At 41.4% G+C, this 25,328-nt stretch overlaps 1 protein-coding gene across 4 annotated transcripts in view; it reads right to left on the bottom strand.

The window, feature by feature from the left end:
• LOC126419292 (protein I'm not dead yet-like) overlaps positions 1-25,328 on the bottom strand; it is a 263,495-nt gene that overhangs the window by 3,390 nt on the left and 234,777 nt on the right. For all 4 annotated transcript variants that reach the window (XM_050086458.1, XM_050086460.1, XM_050086459.1 and 1 more), the window contains 2 exons: positions 19,002-19,195; positions 7,881-8,018 (listed from right to left, as the gene is read on the bottom strand). In XM_050086458.1, the coding sequence (XP_049942415.1) occupies positions 7,881-8,018; positions 19,002-19,195 (332 nt within the window). The remainder of the gene's footprint in view (positions 1-7,880; positions 8,019-19,001; positions 19,196-25,328) is intronic.

Genomic DNA, 25,328 nt, shown 5'->3' with positions numbered 1-25,328 from the left:
TATTGGGTTTGTGAGGTTTGGGGAGCATATAAAAGGTGGGTGCCCAGGGATGATTAGGTCGGGATTTATTTTGAGGTCATGTATGGCTATTCTTACATCTTCTGAAAGGTTGGTGTTCTGAGGAAGGGACCTTGGGAGGGATGGTGAGGCTAAGCTGAAGGTAAGGAATTCCTGGAAGGTGACGAGCGGAAGGTTAGGGGGTGGGGAGGGGGGGGTGTAGGATCATGGTTGGATGGTGGTATGAACTGGAAAAAACAGGGTTGAATGTTGGGATTTTTGTGGTTTTGGTTAGAGGGATCGGCAGCAAAGAAATGCTTCTGTTGCATGGGTTGGAAGAAGAAGAGTCAGCCTTTGGCAAATCCACAGTGGTCAAATTTGGGTGTAGGGCTAAAAGTGAGGCTTTTGGTTAGGAATGAAACTTCTGTGGAGCTGAAGGTTTTGGTAGAAAGGTTAACAACAGTGTTACAGGAATGTTTTGGACCTGGATTTGGTGGAGAATTGGTAGGGAGCAGACCAGCCTGTGACGCAGTATGCAGCTGAACATAACGCTCTTGATTTCAATGGCTGTTTCACAGCCTGAGTCAACTGGATCCTCCCCACCACTACTAGCTTTTCTGAACTGCGCAGATGGGAGTTATCCTTATGATACATTCTCCACTCCTATGGTAACATATTATCCCCACACCCTCCACACAAGTTTCCACACCCTCTTCCCATCATATCCTTCCCATTCTCACCTCCCACTCTCTTTGTTTGCCACCATCTGCCAATGCGCACACTCATGTTTGCCTGCTCCTCTCCTTTTTCATTCTTTTTTTCCACAACTCTATGCCCCACAAGCTCCTGATGCTGCACCGGTTGTCATTCTAGTCCCTGCACACTCCACCAGACTTCATCTCTCTCCTCCCACCCACACATTTCTATCCCTTGCCCTTTCCTGTACCCTCCAGACTGCTGAATGCATCCCATGTGATAGTTGTATTCCACCCCGAGCTGCCGGAATTGGTGGTCATGTGTGCTTGCTTGTGTATGTGAAGGGCATGTTTTTATCTTTTGCAGATGAAGGGTGTGGCTGAAAGCTTTATGTAAGTGTCTTTTAACTGTGCTTGCCAGCAACTTAACATGTCTTCTTTATGATAAGAAGTAATCTATCTGCTCCTACATTGTTGATGCATATCCTTCAGTATGGCTTTGACTATCTATCATCATTCCCTGAAATGTGAGACGTCCTACCTGCGATCCTTTTCATACCACTTAAAGTAGTGTTCCGTCACCCATCCACCCTCCACAACATCCTAGTCCACCCCTATGCCACTAGGATCCAAAATCCTTGCCATGAGGATCATATCCATGTGGAAGACGCAGGTGCTAGACCCAATCCACCCACCCAGCACTTTCTATTCCAGTCCTGTCACACGTTTATCCTACCACATCGGGGGCTGGGCCACTTGTGATAGCAGCCATGTCATTTACCAGCTCTGCTGCAATCATTGTACAGCTATTTACATTGGTATGACTACCAACCAGCTGTCCACCAGGATGAACAGCCACTGCAAAACTGTGGCCAAGAGGAAATTAGGTCAATCTGTGGCACAACATACAGCTGAACATAGCATGCTTGATTTCAATGGCTGCTTCACTATCAAGACATCTGGATCGTCCCTTCCACCACCAGGTTTTCTGAACTGTGCAGGTGGGAGTTATCCTTACAATACATTCTCCGCACCTGTAATTATCCCAGTCTCAGCCTACAGTAGCATACTGTCCCCACACCCTCCACCCAACAGTTTCCACTCCCTGTCCTATCATCTCCTCCCCATTTTCGTTTTTCACCCTCTTTGTTTGCTGCTCTCTACCAATGCACCAGCCCATCCTTCACTGCTCCTCTCCTTTTTCACTCCTTTTTTCCCCCCACCTCCTTGGCCCACAATTTTCTGACATTGCACCTGTTGGTATTCTGGTCCCTGTGCCCTCCCTCAGACGGCATGCATCTATCTCCCTCCACCCATACACTACTATCCATTTCCCTTCCCTGCCCCCTCCAGATTGCTGCTTGCATCCCACATGATAGTTGCATTCTAGCCTGAGATGCTGGAGGTGGTAGTCATGTGTGCATGAGGTGTACTTGCTTATGTATATGAATGGTGTGTGTGTTTATCTTTTGCTGAAGAAGGCAGTGACAGAAAGCTTTATGTAAGCGTCTTTTAAATGTGCCTGTCTCCAAGTTAATCTATCTTCTTTATGGTAAGTAGCAATCGATATTTTCCTACATTATTCATGTAGAAATAAAACACTCAACACTCAAATGAGTTGTTGAAGTATCATTAGTAACACCTTTCGCACAGCAAGTTATGACATTGGAAGCAGTTAAGATTAAGCAGTGTAGTTTCCTGTGCCCAGAAATTCTTAAATTCTGCACAGGAAGGTGATGACTTTCCACTACATTTAGCTTTATTACCAGGCTAAACCCTGGAGATAATAAAATCATTTTGAGGAATTATCACTAAAATACAGCAATCACTAGAACAAAAACTTTTCTTGATCAGAAGTGACAGTGAAATTCCTGTAATGTTGACTATCTATGCAAATAATGTATAGTAGCAACAATGACTGATCTCTATTTTCATGGACCATTTTTCAGAACTGGACAATTCACATCTGTAACTTTTGGCATACAGAGGATTAATAATGTAGACTAACCATCTGGACAGAGTTATGCACTACCAAACCTATGGCACTGTAGTTTTGATAAATCACATAAATGACTTAGTAAATGGTAGGATTAGCACAGTTAGAACCAGACAACATTCAGTGTTAGTCCATTGTGTATTTTATATCCTCACAAAATGTAAATTGCATTTATGAGGTCTGTTCAAAAAATTCTGGAACATTCATAATTTCGTGCCAATGGTGTGTTGGAGTGAAATGCGGTTGGCATCTCTGCACACACCTTGTTTAATGTGTAACTGCTGGTGGAAGTTACATTGTTGTATGCCTGTTAGTTATTGTTCAGTGCTGTATTGAGAAGAACATGGTGTAGCACAGGTTGCAAATTTTGAGATAGCAGAGTTAGAGGAACAATGTGTCTGCATTAAATTTTATGTAAAACACAAGAATACTTTTACAGATACACACCAAATGATGCAGAAGGCCTACAGTGATGAGTGCTTAAGCCATACTCAGTGTTACAAATGGAAGGCCTACAGTGATGAGTGCTTAAGCCATACTCAGTGTTACAAATGGTTGACATGGTTTGAAAAAGGCTGGCAAGAAGTTGAAGATGACCCTCATTCAGGACGCCCTTCAATGTCTACCTATGACACTCATGTCAGGAACACCAACAAAATTGTGCATACACTCAAAGACTGACTGTCCAACAGATCACAGAAGAGTGTAACATTTTAGATGGAACATGACAAGACAGGCTGTATACATGGAGAAGGCAAAAAAATTCCCGGACTTCCCAGATAAAAAATACTTTTTTCCAGGTGAAAAACAAACTTTCCTCGGTGTAATACACATTTTCCCAGGTGGAAATACAGTTTCTCTCCATTTTAAGTGACGGTATACTTTCCCTCAGAACTGTAAAACTTATTAAGCCTTTGAATAGTATAAGTTTTATGCAGTGGCATAGAACTTCTCAGCACTTTAGTAAACAAAACCCAGCAAAGAAATAGCGTGTTTTGGAAAGATCTTTGATGCACAACAACATATGGGCTGCACATTTTCTTATTACAGAAGTATAATTACAAATTCCACCAAACACAGCACCATAGTTTCCAAAGCACTAAAATCGAGACTGTGATGTGCTTTCATCAGCCAAGCATAGCTCATGTCATGTTATCTTGCCAGAAAATGATAGCAGAGATTTAGTGCACAGGACACTTGATGTAGTCAGCCAATAGCAACATCACTGTTAAATAGTGTGAACATGCAAATAGGAAAATTCATTGTTTAATTACGTACATATAGTACAGCCACAAGAAACACTAGTCTTTCACATATAATATTGCTCCCTTTTTGCATGTATTACCCTTTAAATTATGTCAAACAAAAATGTGCCAGCAAAATTTTGAGTGATGACAAATGTCTGGTCTTCTGGTCCCAAAATTTTTCTGACTGGCTGGTCCTCAAAGTATTTTGAATGAGGACCAAAACCTCTGTGATTTAAGAAATTAATTGCACATTCTGACAGTTAAAATAATTCATCTTGCATAAAAGGAAATCTGCTTCAAAAATAATGCTTCTCAAAACACCATTCATATTTTCCCATGACCTGTTAGAAATAGGTATGTTTGAACAGTTGCTAGGGAGCGCCAGATGACAGATGTTAGCTGCATGCACAGCTATGACAATGTAACAAGCCTGTGCATGGTGTTCGCTCTGCTCATACAGCTTTTGTCATATTTCTGTTTGGAATCTTGTGTTTAGTGTGGCATCACATGACCATGTGCAGCAGTGTAGTATGTTGTTCAGAGGTCGCATATAGAGTTATTGTACTTAGAGCTTTTACTTATGGCAGATAAGGAATACAAAATTAGAAAGCAGTCCTTGACAATTTTCATTTCAAAACTAGACTCTATAACTCAATGCACCCTAATATTTTGCAGTGTGGTGATTTTAACATAGGTTTTTTGTGATTTATGCTCTGCAATACTGTTATTTAGCATTTCCTGTCAAGTTTACATCCACAGAGCAGTGCAGAAAGCTAGTAAGAAGAAATACAACTTTCTTGAAAAAATAAAAAGAAACAGCTGTTTCTATACACCAGTAACTGTCATTGGCTGAAGACAAAGTCTGAAAATGAGTCCTTGATCATATTGTGGCACTTTATTTTACTTGTCCCTCTTGATCGCACAAATTTTTACACTTCATTATTACTGGTTTTGGCTACTACCATTTTCAGATCTGTTACAAACAATAACAGCATGTAACCAACTAAGTTCAGTTTGCTGATGCTAAATCTATAAATGGCCTGGTGCTAAATAAAAAGTTTTTTATTTTACATAAGAAACAGCTATGTTACTTAAAATCCACATAAAAAGAACAAATAGTAATAATGTGCAGTTCCTAGCCTGGGAAAGTAAAAAATGAAATTATGTAAAAGCCAGTATAAAAATTTTAAGAATAAAATTACATCTATGAAATGAAATCTTCTATTATGGATCTAATTCCACGTATTGTATATCAGTACATGTTATATTGTCAGATGCTCATTTTGCCATGTGATGTAATTTTAATTAATGACTATGCCTACTGCATTTTAACCATTACATTTTCAATACTGGCTTCTCATGTACCCAGTACTTACTACGTACCTATATGTATAATTTGACATTGATACTGACATCAGAATATTTTACGGTATGTATAGCTGGTATACAAAGCTATTAATCATGAAAATACTTTTTATTTTTTATGTAGCACCAGGCATTTCAGAAGGATGTAGGCTGCAGTAGGTACTGGGAGATGAAGAGGCTTGCACAGGATAGAGTAGCATGGAGAGCTGCATCAAACCAGTCTCAGGACTGAAGACCGCAACAAGAACAACAGGCATTTATAGATTTAGTTCAACAAATTGAACTTAGTTGATTACACTCTGTTTTTGTTTGTAACAGATCTGAAGATAGCAGTAGCCAAAACTGGCAATAGTGAAATTGTGATAATTTGTGTGATCAGGATGGACTTATAAAATGAAGTGTATAATTGTCAGTTAATATTCTACTCCAGGAGTAAATATAAAGCCTCATAGGTATTTACAATGATGAAATACAGTGTGCTGCCAGTCTATAAATTTACTGAAGGATGGCATTCTGTAAATTTAAGATATAAACGACAGAAATTAAGAAATAATGTCAGGCCTAGAGAAGGAACCTGACAAGTGTTGAAACACATCTAGTAATCGAAAAAAATTGTGTTTCACAGAAGGTAGATATGTAAAATTCTGTTAAAACTTTTTAGTGTGGTTTCTGGGATGACAGTTTTCTTGGAGTTTTATCTCATGTTCTGTTCTTTATTATGGCATAATACCACACATGCGAGAAGATGAAAATGTGCGCTTCAAATTAAGTGAACAGTTGAAACTAGCTAATAGTGTGAAATGAAACACTTCCGTCCAAATAAATTGCCTGCCTTTGCAGAAAAGATTAGCAAATCGAAAAAAATATATTCGTTGTTCTGAAAAGTGGTGAATGCTTGATTGCCAATAATGTAGAAATAAAATAAAATCATAAAACTGAAACTAACAATGTATTTCAGTCTTCCATAATTATGTGAAAGTATTTTTATTCTTTTGATAGCTCCCAGCCACAGAAATCCATTTTGTTTTCATCTGATGTGAGAGCTGTAAACGAAGCAATAACAGTGGTCATGTGGAGACCACTTCTCCCCACAATTATGACCGGTCTGCACATGTGTAAATCTGGCACCTTGACTGTACCAGAAAAATTTTTCTGGCAACTTCTCCACATGTACACGAGCCCACTGGCATCTGCTCAAACAAACCTAATTCGAACAGTTTTGTGTGTGTGTGTGTGTGTGTGTGTGTGTGTGTGTGTGTGTGTGTGTGTGTGTGTTACCGCCAAGTTCTTCCCACAGCTCATGAGTCAAGACCAGAAGGACTTTCGCTTTGCAACCTGTGAAGAGCTTTTGGATCGCACAAATGAGAACGAGATGTTCCTTAAGAGACTCGTAACTGGTGATTAAACATGGGTCTATGGTTATGATGCTGAGACCAAGGTCCCATCTTCACAATGCGTCGTGGAAGGTTCTTAAAGACCAAAGCAAGCTCATTAGGCCAGGTCAAACGTCAAAGGCATGCTGGTATTTTTCTTTGAGACTGAAGGATTAGTTCATCATGAACTTGTGCCACAGGGACAAAATGTTAATCGATGGTACTGTCAGGACATGTTGCGACACCTGCCAGAAAATGTGAGAAAGAAATGGCTTGAAACATGGTGGCTCTTGCATCATGATAATGCACCAGCAAATTCATACCTGTTGGAGCATAACTATTGCACAAAAAACGAAATCACTGGGCTGCCTCATCCTCTGTATTCTCTATTCCTGGCCCCTGTGGACTTTTTTTTTTAATTCCCAGAGCTGGAAACCCAGTTGGAAGGATGAATATTTGCAATAATAGGCAAGATAAAAGAAAATTCGCAGATGGTGCTTTGCACAATCCAGCAAGAGGTGTACCAAGACTGCTTCCAAAAGTGGAAACAGTTTTGGGAGCATTGCATCAATTGTGAACAGTATTTCAAAGAAAACCATGCACAATAAAAGGTAAGCACAGAAAAATTTTGTGGACGAAGTACCGTAATTTTTTGAACAGACCTAGTATATGTAATAAAAATTAATTGATCTAGTAACTTCTGCACTTTTATGTAACCAAAGCTACAACTTTTAATGAAAGTACAGTTTTCATGCACAAACATATGAAATCTATACAATTATTGTTGTTATTTGATGGTCAATAGAAAGTTCTTCGTCACAATCAAAGGCTAGTTTTTCCTGTCCTTTTTTTTCTTTGCTACAACAACCCTCTGTTTCACATTACATATCAGCCATTTTTGAATAAAACCTGAATTAAACACTGACAGTTTCAGTGTTGATATTAATATCCTCACAGAGTTTCTAGACAGTTCAACACTTCTGGTGTCCAGCCAATCTATCAAGACACTGATCACATATGTGAACAAAGTGATCAATGTGAGGTAAAGCCTGACAGGTATTCAACACACTTAACATTCAGGTAATGTGGGTACAACATTAACTGACCAAAGCTACTGGGAAAACTACAGAGGGCCCCACTTACTTATGATAGTGTACAGTAGCTTACATTATTTTTACAATTCTACTTGTTGAATTACAAATCTTACCATATCGGATGTCTTCATGTTGCATTCACCCATCACAAAAGCATTTGGTGGTGTACCCACAGGCAGTACATAAGCATAAGAACAACATAGACACGCTGGCATCATAAGATACATTGGATGAATTTCCACTGCCACAGCCTGAAAAACAGAGTGACAATAATAAATGTAATATACAGTCAGTACAGAAGCATATCTTTTCTTTCGTAATTGAACTTACTTTGATTTGATTACTTAACTTGTATTTCTATTTAACAGAAAGCTAAGGCTAAATTCCCTGTTGACAAATCATCACCAGAGAAAGAGCACATGCTATGACAGAACAATGTAGGGAAGAAAAGTGAACAAAGGTACTGTCCCAGACACCACAAAAAACCTAAATTTTGATTACCGGGTTGGGAATTGAATTCTGTTCCTCCTGAATTTTAATCCAGTTCCACATTTCTCAGTGATATGAATTTGACAGTAATTAAAGAAAGTATTTTAATAATACTGTGTGAATAAAAACATTGTCTAAGATGTTACTTAAAATGTCTTTTAAAAGCTACATTCATTTGCACTTTATTATCGCAAGACAATCATTGCAACCATTGATAAAGGGGAGATGCATTATCAGGTAGACCATCAAGAGAAAATAATGGAAACAGAGGATGTTATCTAACTGTCACTCATACCAGAACATTAATTGTGCACAAAGATGGAAAATAAGCTGTGTTCATTGTAAAGGGCAATTTGTAATGATAATACAGGGTGTACATAAAGTCCAGGACCACTTTCAATTATTTATTGCACAAGAACTAAACATTGTACACATGTCATACAAATTGCATTTTGAAGAGAAACTCTGAAAGTTTTTTTACAAATATTTGATATGCAAACCATGAGTGGCACGGCAGACATCAATACGGTAATCGAATTCTTGCCATACCCATCCCAGCATGGCATTGTCGACTGTGGCAGTCGCTTCCCGTATTCTGTCCTGGAGCTGGTGGTAGAGGCGGTACATATACCAGATCTTTACTGTGTCCCCACAGGAAAAAGTCACACAGAGTGAGACCTGGTGATTAGGGAGGCCATTTCATGAAACAGCTGCCCCCTTCTGTAGCACAGCCTATCCATCAATGTGGCAGCTCCGTGTTCAGGTACCCACAAACTTCACAATGAAAATGGGGTGGAGCCCCATCCTGGTGAAAGATGAACGGAGAGTCTGACTGCATTAGAGGCATCAGCCATTGCTGCAACATGTCCGAGTAGGAATATCCAGTGACAGTGCTCTTGGCACTCCACATTCACTTCACTCACACTGGGACAACCATTTCTCTTTGCTGGGCACAAGCAACATGTTGTAATGAATGTGTTGTGCTCCGCACCTGAACCAGTCATGTTTGCGAGTAGCACTGACTATTAGAAAATTACCAAACTATGCTGTGGAGGTGTAAAAAAAAAAAAAAAAAAAAAAAAAAAAAAAAAAAAAAAAAAACCAACTTTCAGGGTTTCTCTTCAAATGACGTATGTATGATATCTTTGGTTCTTGTGCAATAAATAAGTGAAAGTGTTCCCGGACTTTATGTACACCTTTATGTACACCATGTGTTTTTGAGAATGTGCAGCACGTCGAGGTATAAAATACCAAAACTATTTAGCTTCCTGAAGGTTACATTAACAGTTAAATATCATTAAAAGGCAACAAATTAATAAATTACACATTCAGAAATGCCACAATTTGAAAAAAAAAAGATCTGTTTTTTGATTAGCTATGATATCCAGCTGATATTTATCTAGTGCTGTATAAAGCAAAAATAACGTTGGTACATGACTGTAATGGTGAAGTGTGAAGTTTTACGGATGGACACTATAACAACTTCTACATTTACGTCTACATAAATACTCTGCTAGCCACAGTGCAGTGCATGGTGGAGGGTACCTTGTACCACTACTAGTCACTTCCTTGATCTGGAAATCATGTTTTGCTTACCTTCTAGTGTAACTAGGTACAGCAACTGTAACTCTTTAGTGAACTCTGCTTTTAGTACTACAAATGTCACAAAATTAGCGTACTTCCAATAATTTCATTTATTAATGTCATACCGTGTAATAATTTGAGGAAGTTCTATCCTTGAGCAAACAGCAACTATTGCTCAACAGTGTACATTAAGGTTAATTTGTGACATATCTATATGAAATGTGATTTAGCCATCTCATTAAATACAATTTTCCAATCATCTGTTTTGACGTACAGGAGACATGTCAAGTTTTACAATGAGAACATGTTTTAAAAATAACAAAAATAAAACATGATAATATAATGAAAAGGAAAATGGCCACTAACCATATAGCGGAGAATCTGAGTTGCAGATAGAACACAACAAAAAGACATTCGCAAATAAGGTTTCAACCAGTAAGGCCTTCCTCAACAAAAACACACACACACACACACACACACGACTGCAGTCTCTGTCAACTGAAGCCTCACTGTGAGCAGCAGCACCATTAAGTGATGGTGATGGGAGGGGTGACGGGGGGGGGGGGGGGGGGGGGAGGAAGGAGGAGGCTGGGGGGGGGGGGGAGGGGGAGGAATAGTGGGTAGGGTTGAGGGACAGTGAACTGCTGCTGGGGAGCACACAGGGACAAGGTGGGGAGAGGGTATGGTAGCTATGCGCAGTCTCGAGGTTAAACGAAGGGCAGGGGAGAGGTGTACGGGGGAAGGGGGGTTGTAGCAGAAAAGGAGAGATGTAAAACAACTGGGTGTGAAGGTCGAATGAGGGCGGTGTAGTGCAGGAATGGGAACAGGGAAGGGGCTGAATGGGTGAGGACAATAACTAACAGTGGTTGAGGCCAGGAGGTTTATGGGGACGTAGGATATATTGCACGGAAAGTTCCCACCTGCGCAATTCAGAATAGCTGGCGTCAGTGGGAAGAATCCGTATGGCACAGGCTGTGAACCATCATTGACGAGAAGGATGTCATGTTGGGCAGTGTTGTTTCTTCGCCACAGTTTGTCGGTGGCCATTCATATGGACAGACAGCTTTCTGGTTGTCATGCTCACATAAAAAGCAGCACAGTGGTTGCAGCTCAGCTTGTAGATCACATGACTGGTGTTACAGGTAGCCCAGCCTTTGATGGGATAGGTGATGTTTGTGACTGGATTGGAGTAGGTGGTGGTGCGAGGATGTATGGGATGAGTCTTGCATCTAGGTCTATTACAGTAATATGAGCCATGAGGTAAGGGGTTAGCAGCAGGGGTTGTGTAGAGATGTATGAGTATATTGTGTTGGTTCGGTGGCTGGTGGAACATCACTGTGGGAGGGCTGCAATATAGTGGCAGGACATTTCTCATTTCAGAGCACAATGAGAGGTAATTGAAACCCTCACGGAGAATGTAATTCAGTTGCTCCAGTCCTGGGTGGTACTGAGTTATGAGGGGAATGGTCGTTTGTAGCCAGATGGTGAGACTTTGGGAGGTGGTGGGAGACTGGAAAGAAAAGTCATGGAAGATTTGTTTTTGAACAAGGTTGGGAGGATAATTATAGTCTGTTAAGGCTTCAGTGAGACTTCGAGAGGGACCGCTTGTCACTGCAGATGCGATGGCCACAGGTGGCTAGGCTGTATGGAAGGGACGTCTTGGAATGGAACAGATGGCAGCTGTTGATGTGGAGGCATTGCTGGTGGTTAGTAGGTTTGATAAAGACAGAGGTACTGATGTAGCCATCTTTGAAGTGGAGGTCAACATCTAGGAAGGTGACTTGTTGGGTTGAGTAGGACCAGGTGAGGCAAAAGGGGAGAAACTGTTCAGTGTAAGGAGGAAAGTGTAAAGGGTGTTCTCACCCTTGTTCCACACCGCAAAGATGTGATCAATGAATCTGAACCAGGTGAGGGGTTTAGAATTCTGGGTGTTTAGGATGGATTCCTCAAGATGGCCCATGAATAGGTTGGCACAGGATGGTGCCGTATGGGTGCCCATAGCCATACCCCAGATTTGTTTGTAGGTAATGCCTTCAAAGGAGAAGTAATTGTGAGTGAGAATATAACTAATCATGGCGACCAGGAGGAGGAATTCCCCAAATTCCTCAACATGCCAACTAACCTTACATCCACAGAAAGAACCGTAGTCCACCATCTAAAAACTGGTCCCGACCTTATAATCCTACCTGCAGACAAAGGCTGCACTGCTGTTTTGAACCACAAGGATTACCTGGCAGAAGGACTTCGTCGGCTGTCAGATACAACCACCTACAAACCTTGCCACCATGACCCCATTCCAGAAATCCAGCAGAATCCCCAGTCGCTCCTCAAATTGTTAGGCCCATTCCAGAACCTCTCCCCAGATTCCATCTCTCTACTCACACCTACCATTCCCCCAACTCCTACCTTCTACGTGCTTCCTAAAATCCATAAACCCACCCACGCAGGATGCCCCATTGTGGCTGGTTACTGTGTCCCCACTGGGAGAATCTGTGTTCCCATAGACCAACATGTCCAACCTATCACCTGGAACCTACACTCCTATATAAAATACACCAAACATTTCCTCCACTGACTGTCTACAGTTCCTGTCCCTTTACCATGTGGTGCCCTGCTCATCACTGTTGATGCCACCTCCCTTTACACTAACATCCCTAATGCCCATGGCCTTACCAAACTTGAATACTAACTTTCCCAACACCCAACGGATTCCAAACCAACAACTTGCTTCCTAGCCAACATGACCAACTGTATCCTCACCCACAATTGCTTCTCCTTTGAAGGCATTACCTGAAACAAATCCAGGATATGGCTATGGGCACCTGCATGGCACAGTCCTATGCCAACCTATTCATGGGCCATCTATGGGAATTGTTCCTAAACACCCAGGATCAGAAACACCTCACCTGGTTCAGATTCACTTATGACATCTTTGTGATGTGGATCAAGGATGAGGACACCATATCATCTTTCCTCCAGAACCTCAACAGCTTCTCCCCCATTTGCTTCACCTGGTCCTACTCAACCCAAAACCCACCTTCCTAGATGTTGACCTCCACCTCCAGTCACAAACGTCACTTATCCCATCAAAGGCTGGGCACCCTGTGAAATAAGTCATGTGATCTACAAACTGAGCTACAACCACTGTGCTGCATTCAATGTAGGCATGACAACCAACAAGCTGTCTGTCTGCGTGAATGGCCACTGACAAACTGTGGCCAAGAAACAATTGGACCACCCTGTTGCTGAGCACGCTACCTATCATGACATCCTTTATTTCAATGACTGTGCCTCACAGCCTGTGCCATATTGATCCTTCCAACACCAGCTTTTCTGAATTGTGCAGATGGGAACTTTCCATGCAATATATTCTATGTTCCCATAACCCTCCTGGCCTCAAACTTTGTCAGTCATTGTCCTCACCCATCCGGCCTCTTCCCTGTTCCTATTCCAGCACTACACATCCCTCAGTCGACCTTCGCACCCAGTCTTTCTACTGCTCTTCTTTTCCATTCCGCACTTTATACTGCAGTAAACGTCCTTCCCACTTTACTGGATCTTCCTGCCTTTCCAAAGCCTTCGTATTCACCTTTTGTACCCATTTCCAGACATCCGAAATTGTTCTAGCGAATTGACGTACAGATTCACTGGTCCTTCCTTTCTGTAGCTTCACTAAATCAAACGGTGACGGCATTTTTCGCCCGTACAATACCTCATACAGAGACAAACCAGTATTTGTATGGACTTTTGCATTGAATGCGCATACTATATGCTTCAAATACTTGTCCTACTGATGGTGATGAGAATCCACATAAAAACTCAGCATCTTTCCGATTGTTCCGTGTACCCATTCTGTCCTTCCATTCGCCTGTGGATGCAATGCGCTCGTCCTCAACTTCTTTATGTTCGATAATTTACACAGTTCCTTCATTAAATCCAACATAAGTTGGTCCCTTAGTCAGTAATTGTCTCCAGTACACCAAACTTCAAAATCCATTTGTTAACTAATGCTTGCACAACCATTGCTGCCTGTTGATTTGGCATAGCCACCATCTTCACATACCTTTAAAAATGGTCTATTACTGTCAGAACGAATCTGTTCCCAGATGGTGTTCGCCTACAAGGTCCTAAGACATCAATCCCCAGAAAAGAAAATGGCCATGTCGCTTCCAGTAATCGTCGTAGCTGCATCTGTTTCTGACACAAATCTGCTCTCTGGGCACATGGTATACAATTCTTGACATACTGATCTACATCTCGTTTCCTACCTCTCCACCAATACCTCTCCACCTATACCTCTCCGCCACTCTCCTATTCGTCGCTCTACACCCTCCATGACCGTAATTATGTGCTTCCTTTAAAACCTCATCCCTCAACTTCTCTGGCACTATTACCCTTGGCCCTAACTTTGTTTCCCTGCACAGAAGACTGTCATATGCATTAAACTGTGGCTGTGTCTGATACAATTTACCGTCGTTGTCCGTGTACTGTAATTTTTGCCATACTGCTAGGTCGTAACCTATGACTTCTACTGTTGCCTCCTTCCTACTAAGAGCATCCGCATTAGTGTGCTTCTTCCCAGGCTTGTGCACCACCTTGTAGTCGAATTCACTAAGCCTCACAGCCCATCTAGCGAGTCTTGTGGATGGATCTTTCAACCCCAACAACCATTTCAACACAGAATGATCTGTCACTACCCGAAATCTTCTCCCATATAATGATTCCATAGATTACACTAAGCATCTCCCTCTCTGTTGTTGAGCAATTCTCCTCTGCTGCATTCAACTGCCTCAACGCGAAGGCTACAGGATGTTCTTTGCCATCAATTTTCTGACTAAGAACACACCCTAATGCTCAATTCAATGCATTGCATGCTAGTATAACTCCTTTTCAAAATCTGGAAACACAAGAACTGGACATGATGTTAACACTTATTTCAGTTAGTCAAACGCTTTCTGACACTCTTCTGTCCACTCAAATTTCACACCTTTCCGTAACAATCGCATCAATGGCTGTGCTAAATCTGCAAAACCCTTCACGAACTTTTGATAGAAATTGCAAATTCCAATTAATGACTGCACTTCCTTAGCTGTTTTCGGTTCCCGAAAATCCCTTACAGCTTGTACCAACCTCAGATCTGTTCGCACTCCGTCCTTACTGATAATATGACCCAAATATTTTACTTCTTCTAATGCAAAATGACACTCCTCCAGGCTCAACATCAAACGAGCTGCTCTTAACCTCAAAAAGACTTCCCTCAATCGCTGTCTATGTTGCTCCATACTACTTGAAAACACTATAATGTCATCCAAGTAGACCAAACAGTGCCATGGTTTCAAACCACTCAAAACACTGTCTAGCAACCTCTGGGACTTTGCCGGAGCGTTTTTCAAACTGAATGGCATTCTAATGTACTGGTAATGGCCTCCAGGTGTAGAGGAAGCAGTTTTTGGACACTCCTCTGGAGCCACCTCTAACTGATGATAACCACTTGTTAAATCCATCGTAGAAAAGTACTGGCACTGTCCTAAGTGATCCAAAGTCTCTGATATGTTTGGAATGGGGTATGCATCCATTACTGTCTTATTATTGAGGTATCAGTAGTCACAACAGAACCTGTATTTCTTAGTTCCATCTGTAGATTTTTTAGGCACAATGATAATGCCCACTCCCCAACAACTATTACTATGCTCTATAACACTGTCCACAAGCTGCTGATCAATAAAATCCTCCACAGTCGGCTGCAACCTTGGTATTCTGTATGGTTTCCAGTAAACAGGTGCTCCATTCCCTGTTGGTATCCTATGTTGAACTAATGGAGTTGCTGGTAATGGCCCTTATGGAAAAAACAAATCCGTAAATTCCCACAATAATTCTTCCATATTCTCTCTTTCTCCTCCCTTCAAATGCTTAATTTTGTCATGCAATGCAGTTCTATCGGCAGTTAGTGGTTGATCGCTTCACCTACCTCTCGAACACCAGTCTTCGTCATCTGGCACATCCAAATTTGCTACTAAAACTACTTTCCTCAAATTCGTGTCTACAATGATAAAATTATCTATGTTCATGGGAACTACTCACCCGTCGTTCCCCTCCTGTATGCGTACAACACTAAGTTTCACAAAACATTCCAATGAACCCAAATCTTCATTATCCTCCAATGGTTCAATAACACATACTGTACGCACAGGTAATTCGACTCCACATTTACCCAAAGCGACTTCCCAGTGCCACTAGACACACACTCACCTTAATGCTAATGTACATGGTTCAATTGGTTTGTTCATTACGCTGAATGCCCCTTGTGACAGCTCTGCATTGACAACAGTTTCCCCTAGCGGAAATAACATTCCACCAAGTTCCACAGCTCATTGTCCAAGGTCGATTTTGGCATGATGTCGATGCAAGAAACCTGCTCCTAGGATCATGTTGTAACCCTCGCTTACCCATGGTACCACCTCCATGCATGCATTAAATCGGACTTTCCCTATGCGAAAGTCAACTGTCACCGACCCCAAAGGCATGACCTCCTTATCCCCCACTCCACGCAACCTATAACGTGGTGGGTCTAACTTCCTTCGTCCCATTATATTCTTAGTAGCCACTGACACTTTCGCCCCTGTGTCCAACAAAATTTTAAACTTTTTAGTTCTCATCGATCATACCACTGAACATTCCACCTCTGCATATGTATTCGTAGCATTGAAATTAAATGGGAGCTCCCTTAGGTGGGTCTTGGGCCCCCTCTGCCGTTTAATGCTTGTCCACCTCTTCTATCTCCAATTATCCATCCTCCATGTTGCTGATTTCCACCTCTTCCTCTGTTCCTCGATGAGTGTGTACACTGCCTCTGTAAATGTCCTGTACGACCACAGTTTTAACATTTTATACCCGCTGCAAATACTGTTTGCCTCTTGTGTACCCCTGTTGCCACATCTATTTCCTCACACTGTGCTGCCAGCTGAATGGCTGAATACAAATTTTTTGGATTCCCATCATGCACTTTCCATGACATATGCACTGGCAACCCTCTCAAAAATACATCAAGTGTGCTTTGCTCAGCCTCCTGGAACAGAACACTATTCGCTTCATCACTCTGACCCACTCGTAAGTATACTCATTAATTTCCCTTATCCTGTCTGCAAATTTCTCCACCATCTCCCCCTGACTCTTTGTCATTGTACTTAACCTCTCCCTAAAGTACCGAGCTCTATTCTGTTTCTTGTACCTTTGTAAAAGCCCTTCTTTTAACTGCTTAAACTGTCCTGCCTTCGTTAAGGCCTCAGAACACCTTACATATGTTTTCACTTCACCCGTTAATCTAATCTTGGCTATATGTAACCACTGCTCATCAGACCAACCATTCATCACTGCTGAAGTCTCCAAGTCCTCCACAAACAAACGCACGTCCTCAGATGCCTTGCCAGAAAACAGAATTATCAGACTCGGGGCAGCTGAATCAATCTCCTGCACCCTAGGCAACAGCTGATCAGATGCGGTTTCCCGCTCACTTCTAGATTCTAATTCATTTCTCAAGAGTGTATTGTCTGCTGTCAATTGTGCTACTTTTTCCATCAAAATCCGCACCGCTTCTGGTTCCGACACACCTTGCGTCCTTGACTCTGCCATTGTGTTGCTTTTATTCCCAGTTAGCCCGAAACAAAACGATTAAGTACAAGAATAATCTGACACCCTTCAGCTCCGTAACATGATACTCAGTATCATCATAAACCAATACAAAAGTAATTAAACGCCACAAAAAAGTAAATCTTACTGCCCCAAATACACTAACACTTACTCTGACAACAAAAAATACTATGCCCATGCAAATGTGGCTTGCCAGGAACCATACTCAAAAAAACAAAAAAGATAGAAAATCTCCAACACTCAAAAAGAACAATTTTGTCAGCATTCACCACATCTTGTGACTGTACCGCAAGCAGTGGGCTTGAACATCATACTGGACAGACAACGTCCAGTACTCTGACACCAAAAGTTGTGGTATCAGATGCCAAATGTGACATATTGAAACTCGGTGAGAACTTTCCAAATCATTTATTTGTTTCCACTACAGTGCTCCGTTCACCTCGGTCAGCATCACAGGGACCCACAATGATGAGGAAGCACCCCAGAGGCCTGTGCAATGCAATTCTGTGTCGTGCTGGCCTTGTACGCCAGCTGCAGAGTTCCTATTATGTCGGGATGGCTGCACCAGTAGCCAACTCAGTGGCCACCATCCTTGTTGACTCCACACTGCTCCACCAAGAGCTGTAGGCTGGTCCCGCTGCTGCTTCTTAATCACTGGCGTAGCTGAGAAAGTGGTGGCAATGACTGCCTGCGATCCGGCATCCGAATCTGCGGCCCTCGCCTCGGAAGTCTCCGACATGTGTCGGGAGCCAAGATGACTGCCCGTGGTAGCAAGCCAAAGAGTGGCCCACCACTGACTGGCTGCGGACCCCACATCGGCCTCAGTGGCTCAAACCAATGACCCTCCGAGGACTGGGATGCTGACGCCCCACCTGTTGCTGCGTGTAGCCAGCGGTGTGACATGCCTCGCTGTCCAGGAGAGGTGCCACAACTGAATGACTCTCGTTAGAAAACAACACCGTATTTATACTAAGCTGTGCACCTCTGTTTTGCTAATGCACCACTTAGCATCATGTCCGCATAACACTTAGGTCGGCCAGAGGTCCTCTTCTGCCTGTGACTTGCGCCATGGAAACTGCTGTGTGTGCCCTCTCCAGCAGTTCTATGCCCCCGTGGCCTCTATTATCCTTTGCAACCACTGGTATGTGTAACTTACTGCAATCCGGCTCGCACCTGGCTGTAAATCGTGCTCAGAATATCGCACAAAACTACCTTTCCCTATCCTAAGCAATGGTGCTGCTACAAGTGCTAGAGTGATGATCTCTTTGGTTGGTTGTGTTTACCAGTCATTCAATCCACCAAAGAATGGTTTTATATTCCATATAATATGACTCTGTATTCACCACATTCCCTGTATAATTTAATTCAGAATATCATGATTCTTTTTTTCTGTCATTGTTGTTATACATCACAGTATGCTTTGTTATGCTATCACTACTGCAGTCAGTGTGATAGGCCTACAGAAATGTTATAGTCAAATAAGTTACTCTAAAAAATACTGTCATTTTACATACCATTTTTGCAAGAACTGGTAAAACAATATTACAAATGGCTGCATTGGATGCAAACTGGGTTAGAAATGTTGTAGCAATACAGACAATTATTAGTATTGCTAAGTCAGGAAGCACGTTTAATACAGACAGTGTGTCTCCAATGAGATCATTCAGGCCAGATGCGTTTGTAGCTTCTGCCATTGCAAAGCCTCCACCTAAAAAACAGAGTAAACAGTTATTTTTCATCTATTAATTCCCACACTTGTTTTATGTGTTAAAATTTATATTACAAAACGTATAGGTGTCTGTTAGGGATAATAATAGACTTTTTCAAGAAAATTACGGAGATTTTGATTCATCTGTACACAGTGACTAAGGCTCTTTTAAAAATACATTCATTTAATAGACAGTGTGATTATAATTAAAGTTACACTTTCAAACCACTGTAGAAATAACACCAATGGTCAGAATGACATCTAATTGCAGTGGAATATTATCGGAAAAGAAGGAAAACATATGACAGAAGAAAAATAAATAGTTACAAAATGTAGCAATAGATGAGACTGTAAGCATCATAATTTAATAGTGGTAAGCTACAAATGATAAACGAATCATTCAACAATGCCTAAGGTATATGTTTGACATTAAACAAACTGTACTACTCAGTGTGCAAGGGTGTACAGGTGTGATGCTGTTAGTTATGTAAGCCCATCCACCACAGCAAGGTCGTATCACATCGGATGAGAAAAATCGGTTTTTAACTGTCCCAAGGCCAAAAACTGCATAAAAAGCATGAATGGCATCAGTTTTTAAATGTCCTGAGCCCAAAAACCACATAAAAAGCATCAATCACACCGGTTTTTAATTGTCCTAAGGCCAAAAACTGCAAAAAAACCATCAATCAAAATGAAATCAGATTATTAATTTCCATGTGACTGGCACAAAACATGTTTAATATGCTGTCCACTGTTTACTGCAACAAGTTGAGATTGAGAAACAGTATGTTCCACAACTGATCAAAGTGTTTCTAGAGTTACGTTCAGAGTATGTTGTGCAATGCATGCCTCCAATGCAGCTAAGTTTGCAATTGGAACACTTGACACAACATCTTTCAGATAGCCCCACAGCCAGAAGTAACATGGATTAAGATCAGGTGAACGGGATGGCCAGGCTGTAGGGAAATGGCAGCTGATAATTCTAGCATTTCCGAAATGGTGCTTCAGCAGCTGCTTAACTGGATTTGCAATGTGTGGAGGTGCGCCATCTTGCATAAAAATGATCCCAACCACACAACCATGCTGCTGGAAAGCTGGAATGACATGGTTGTGCGAAAGACACTCATAGCACTTACCAGTGATGGTATAGGTAACAGCACCAGAAGCACTTCTCCCTTTGAAATGATTCCGTGAACCCGCACCACACAGTGACCTTTTCAGGATGAAGTGGTACTGGTTGATTTGTGTGTGGCTTTTCCGTTGCCCCTATTTGACTATTCTGTGTACTGACATATCCTGTCAGATGGAAGTGGGCTTCGTCTGTCCACAAAATCTTCCACGGCCAATCATTGTCGATTTCCATGTGAGCAAGAAATTCTAGAGCAAAGATCTCTCTTGCCAGCAGATCAACAGGAGGCAACTCATGCGCATGGGTAATTTTGAATGGATAGCAAAGAAGGATGTTTTGTAGGATTTTACACAATGTGCTCATGGGTAGGTCCTATGTTTGGGCAGTTCTCTGTGCACTACACATTTGCACACCATCACTCATCTCCTCCCGCACTTCTGTGGCCACTACCTCCACTGATGTCGAATCAATTTGTTTCCTCCCTCTACCATGTTACATACCAAAAAAAACTGTCTCTTTGAATTTCCAAATCATTTTCTCCAGACTCACAGCAGTCATCAGACCAATGCTTTTTTTCAAACCTTTCAGTGTCCATAACTTCTGCAGAGCAATGTGTGCACAGTCATCATTCTTGTAATACAGCTTTACAAGGAGACCGCGATCCTGCATTGAGGCAGTCATGGCAAATGTCACAGATGCAAAAGGACGTAAAGCCATGTACCCAGCTTGTTTATACTAACTTCAATGGGTTGTGCGCATGACAGGTGTTTTCATTTACATATTCAGACTCATACAGCACCATCTACTGATCAATTTTCACACTATTTTTTTTTTCTTCTGTCATACGTTTTCCCCCTTCTCCGAAAATATTCCATTGCAATTTGACGTCATTCTGGCCAGTGGTGTTATATCTACAGTGTTTTGAAAGTTTAACTTTAATTATAATCACCCTGTATATTAAACACTACTTGCAAAATGAATGCAAAAATAAATTCAGGGCTACAATAGTGTAATGATAGGAAAGCAACAGTTTGAGGATGGAAATCTTGGCTTAATATCAAATTTAATAATTAATTGAAGCTTACATCTATCAGTTACAACATAACAGTCTATAAAACTGCTCCACACCAACATAAAAATCAGCAAACTTCATCAGTGAAGATGAAATACTGGTACTTAAGAAATATACTCAAGAAAAAAAGGAAAAACGGCTTCTCAAAAGAAGAACTGCTAGAGCATGGTTTCAGAAAAACAAACAAAAAAATCAACGGCAAGTGATGAAGAGGATAGCCACAGAATAGCTGAATTGACCTGATTATAGATCATCTACAGTGTAAGGTGTGATGTCACCGCCAGACACCACACTTGCTAGGTGGTAGTCTTTACATCGGCCGCAGTCCGTTAGTATACATCGGACCTGCGTGTCGCCACTATCAGTGATTGCAGACCTAGTGCCACCACACGGCAGGTCTAGTCTAGAGAGACTCCCTAGCACTCGCCCCAGTTGTACAGCCGACTTTGCTAGCGATGGTTCACTGCCTACATACGCTCTCATTTGCAGAGACGATAGTTTAGCATATCCTTCAGCTATGTCATTTACTACGACCTAGCAAGGTGCCATATTCAGTTACTATGAATGAATTCTGAACAGATAATATTGTGAATCATGTACCGTCAAGAGCGATGTTCATCATTAATGGATTAAAGTTAAGTATCAAACTAATTACGTCCGCTTTCTGCATTCTAATTCCTTGTCATGTTCCAGACCTCACGTCAGTATAGTTCTTCCCTCCTCACGCCAGCCTGCATGAGCTAAAACATGTGCATTTCGACCTCCATTTGTAACACGGTGTTGGCTCTTCTGCCAACACAACATAAGGTGTAGTGTTCTGTGTTAAGATACACATATATTTAGTATGAAGTATTAAATAAAACGGACTGAGTAATGCAAGCAGGGCTGGTTTAAGGCCCAAGCAGCACAAGCCACTAATTGTGGTGCCAAGCTGGTGCCACAACAGTAATCTTTCTGTAAAGAACATATCTGTACAGGACATACAGCAAATATATTTAATAATCATTTGTTAAATATAGTAGAAAGTATAGGGACAAACAGTTCAAGAGAATAGTCACAAAGGTGTGTTGAAAAACTAACTCTCATGGAATCCCGTCATATGAATGTATCACCAGCTTCTCCTTCTGAAATTAAGAAAATTATTTATTCTCTCATAAATAAACTCATTTGGTTTTGATAGTGGTTCCAGTAGAGTACAAAAAATTTGTTCTCATGTAATAAGCCTTCCTCCCCCCATGAACCATGGACCTTGCCATTGGTGGGGAGGCTTGCGTGCCTCAACGATACAGATAGCCGTACCGTAGGTGCAACCACAACAGAGGGGTATCTGTTGAGAGGCCAGACAAATGTGTGGTTCCTGAAGAGGGGCAGCAGCCTTTTCAGTAGTTGCAGGGGCAACAGTCTGGATGATTGACTGATCTGCCCCTGTAACACTAACAAAAACGGCCTTGCTGTGCTGGTACTGTGAACAGCTGAAAGCAAGGGGAAACTACAGCCATAATTTTTACCGAGGGCATGCAGCTTTACTGTATGGTTAAATGATGATGGCGTCCTCTTGGGTAAAATTTTCTGGAGGTAAAATAGTCTCCCATTCGGATCTCTGGGCGGGGACTATTTAAGAGGACGTCGTTATCAGGAGAAAGAAAACGTGTTCTAGGGATCGGAGCGTGGAATGTCAGATCCCTTAATCAGGCAGGTAGGTTAGAAAATTTAAAAAGGGAAATGGATAGGTTAAAGTTAGATATAGTGGGAATTAGTGAAGTCCGGTGGCAGGACAAACAAGACTTCTGGTCAGGTGAATACAGGGTTATAAATACAAAATCAAATAGGGGTAATGCAGGAGTAGGTTTAATAATGAATAAAAAATAGGAGTGTGGATAAGCTACTACAAATAGCATAGTGAACACATTATTGTGGCCAAGATAGACACGAAGCCCATGCCTACTACAGTAGTACAAGTTTATATGCCAACTAGCTCTGCAGATGATGAAGAAATTGATGAAATGTATGATGAGATAAAAGAAATTATTCAGGTAGTGAAGGGAGACAAAAATTTAATAGTCATGGGTGACTGGAATTCGTCAGTAGGAAAAGGAAGAGAAGGAAACATAGTAGGTGAATACGGATTGGGGCTAAGAAATGAAAGAGGAAACCGCCTGGTCGAATTTTGCACAGAGCATAACTTAATCATAGCTAATACTTGGTTTAAGAATCATGAAAGAAGGTTGTATACGTGGAAGAACCCTGGAGATACTAAAAGGTATCAGACATATTATATAATGGTAAGACAGAGATTTAGGAACCAGGTTTTAAATTGTAAGACATTTCCAGGGGCAGATGTGGACTCTGACCACAATCTATTAGTTATGAGCTGTAGATTAAAGCTGAAGAAACTGGAAAAAGGTGGGAATTTAAGAAGATGGAACCTGGATAAACTGAAAGAACCAGAGATTGTACAGAGTTTCAGGGAGATCATAAGGGAACAATTGACAGGAATGGGGGAAAGAAATACAGTAGAAGAAGAATGGGTAGCTTTGAGGGATGAAATAGTGAAGGCAGTAGAGGATCAAATAGGTTAAAATATGAGGGCTAGTAGAAACCCTTGGGTAACAGAAGAAATATTGAATTTAATTGATGAAAGGAGAAAATATAAAAATGCAGTAAATGAAGCTGGCAAAAAGGAATATAATCGCCACAAAAATAATATCGACACGAAGTGCAAAATGGCTAAGCAGGGATGGCTAGAGGACAAATGTAAGGATGTAGAGGCTTATCTCACTAGGGGTAAGATAGATACCGCCTACAGAAAAATTAAAGAGACCTTTGGAGAAAAGAGAACCGCTCACATGAATATCAAGAGCTCAGATGGAAGCCCAGTTCTAAGCAAAGAAGGGAAAGCAGAAAGGTGGAAGGAGTATATAGAGGGCCTATACAACGGTGATGTACTTAAGGATAATATTATGGAAATGGAAGAGGATGTATATGAAGATGAAATGGGAGATATGATGCGTGAAGAGTTTGACAGAGCGCTGAAAGACCTGAGTCGAAACAAGGCCCTCGGAGTAGACAACATTCCATTAGAACTACTGACGGCCTTGGGAGAGCCAGTCCTGACAAAACTCTACCATCTGGTGAGCAAGATGTATGAGACAGGCGAAATACCCTCAGACTTCAAGAAGAATATAATAATCCCAATCCCAAAGAAAGCAGGTGTTGACAGATGTGAAAATTACCGAACTATCAGTTTAATAAGTCACAGCTGCAAAATACTACCACGAATTCTTCACAGACGAATGGAAAAAGTGATAGAAGCCGACCTCGGGGAAGATCAGTTTGGATTCCGTAGAAATGTTGGAACATGTGAGGCAATACTGACCCTACGACTTATCTTAGAAGAATGATTAAGGAAAGGCAAACCTACGTTTCTTGCATTTGTAGACTTAGAGAAAGCTTTTGACAATGTTGATTGGAATACTCTCTTTCAAATTCTGAAGGTGGCAGGGGTAAAATACAGAGATCGAAAGGCTATTTACAATTTGTACAGAAAGCAGATGGCAGTTATAAGAGTCAAGGGGTATGAAAGGGAAGCAGTGGTTGGGAAGGGAGTGAGACAAGGCTGTAGCCTCTCCCCGATGCTATTCAATCTGTATATTGAGCAAGCAGTAAAGGAAACAAAAGAAAAGTTCGGAGTAGGTATTAAAATCCATGGAGAAGGAATAAAAACTTTGAGGTTTGCCCATGACATTGTAATTCTGTCAGAGACAGCAAAGGACTTGGAAGAGCAGTTGAACGAAATGGACAGTGTCTTGAAAGGAGGGTATAAGATGAACATCAACAAAAGCAAAATGAGGATAATGGAATGTAGTCGAATTAAGTTGGGTGATGCTGAGGGAATTAGATTAGGAAATGACACACTTAAAGTAGTAAAGGAG

The sequence above is a fragment of the Schistocerca serialis genome, chromosome 9 (assembly GCF_023864345.2).
Source record: "Schistocerca serialis cubense isolate TAMUIC-IGC-003099 chromosome 9, iqSchSeri2.2, whole genome shotgun sequence".
NCBI lineage: Eukaryota > Metazoa > Arthropoda > Insecta > Orthoptera > Acrididae > Schistocerca > Schistocerca serialis.
This window is presented reverse-complemented; position numbering and strand designations above follow the sequence as displayed.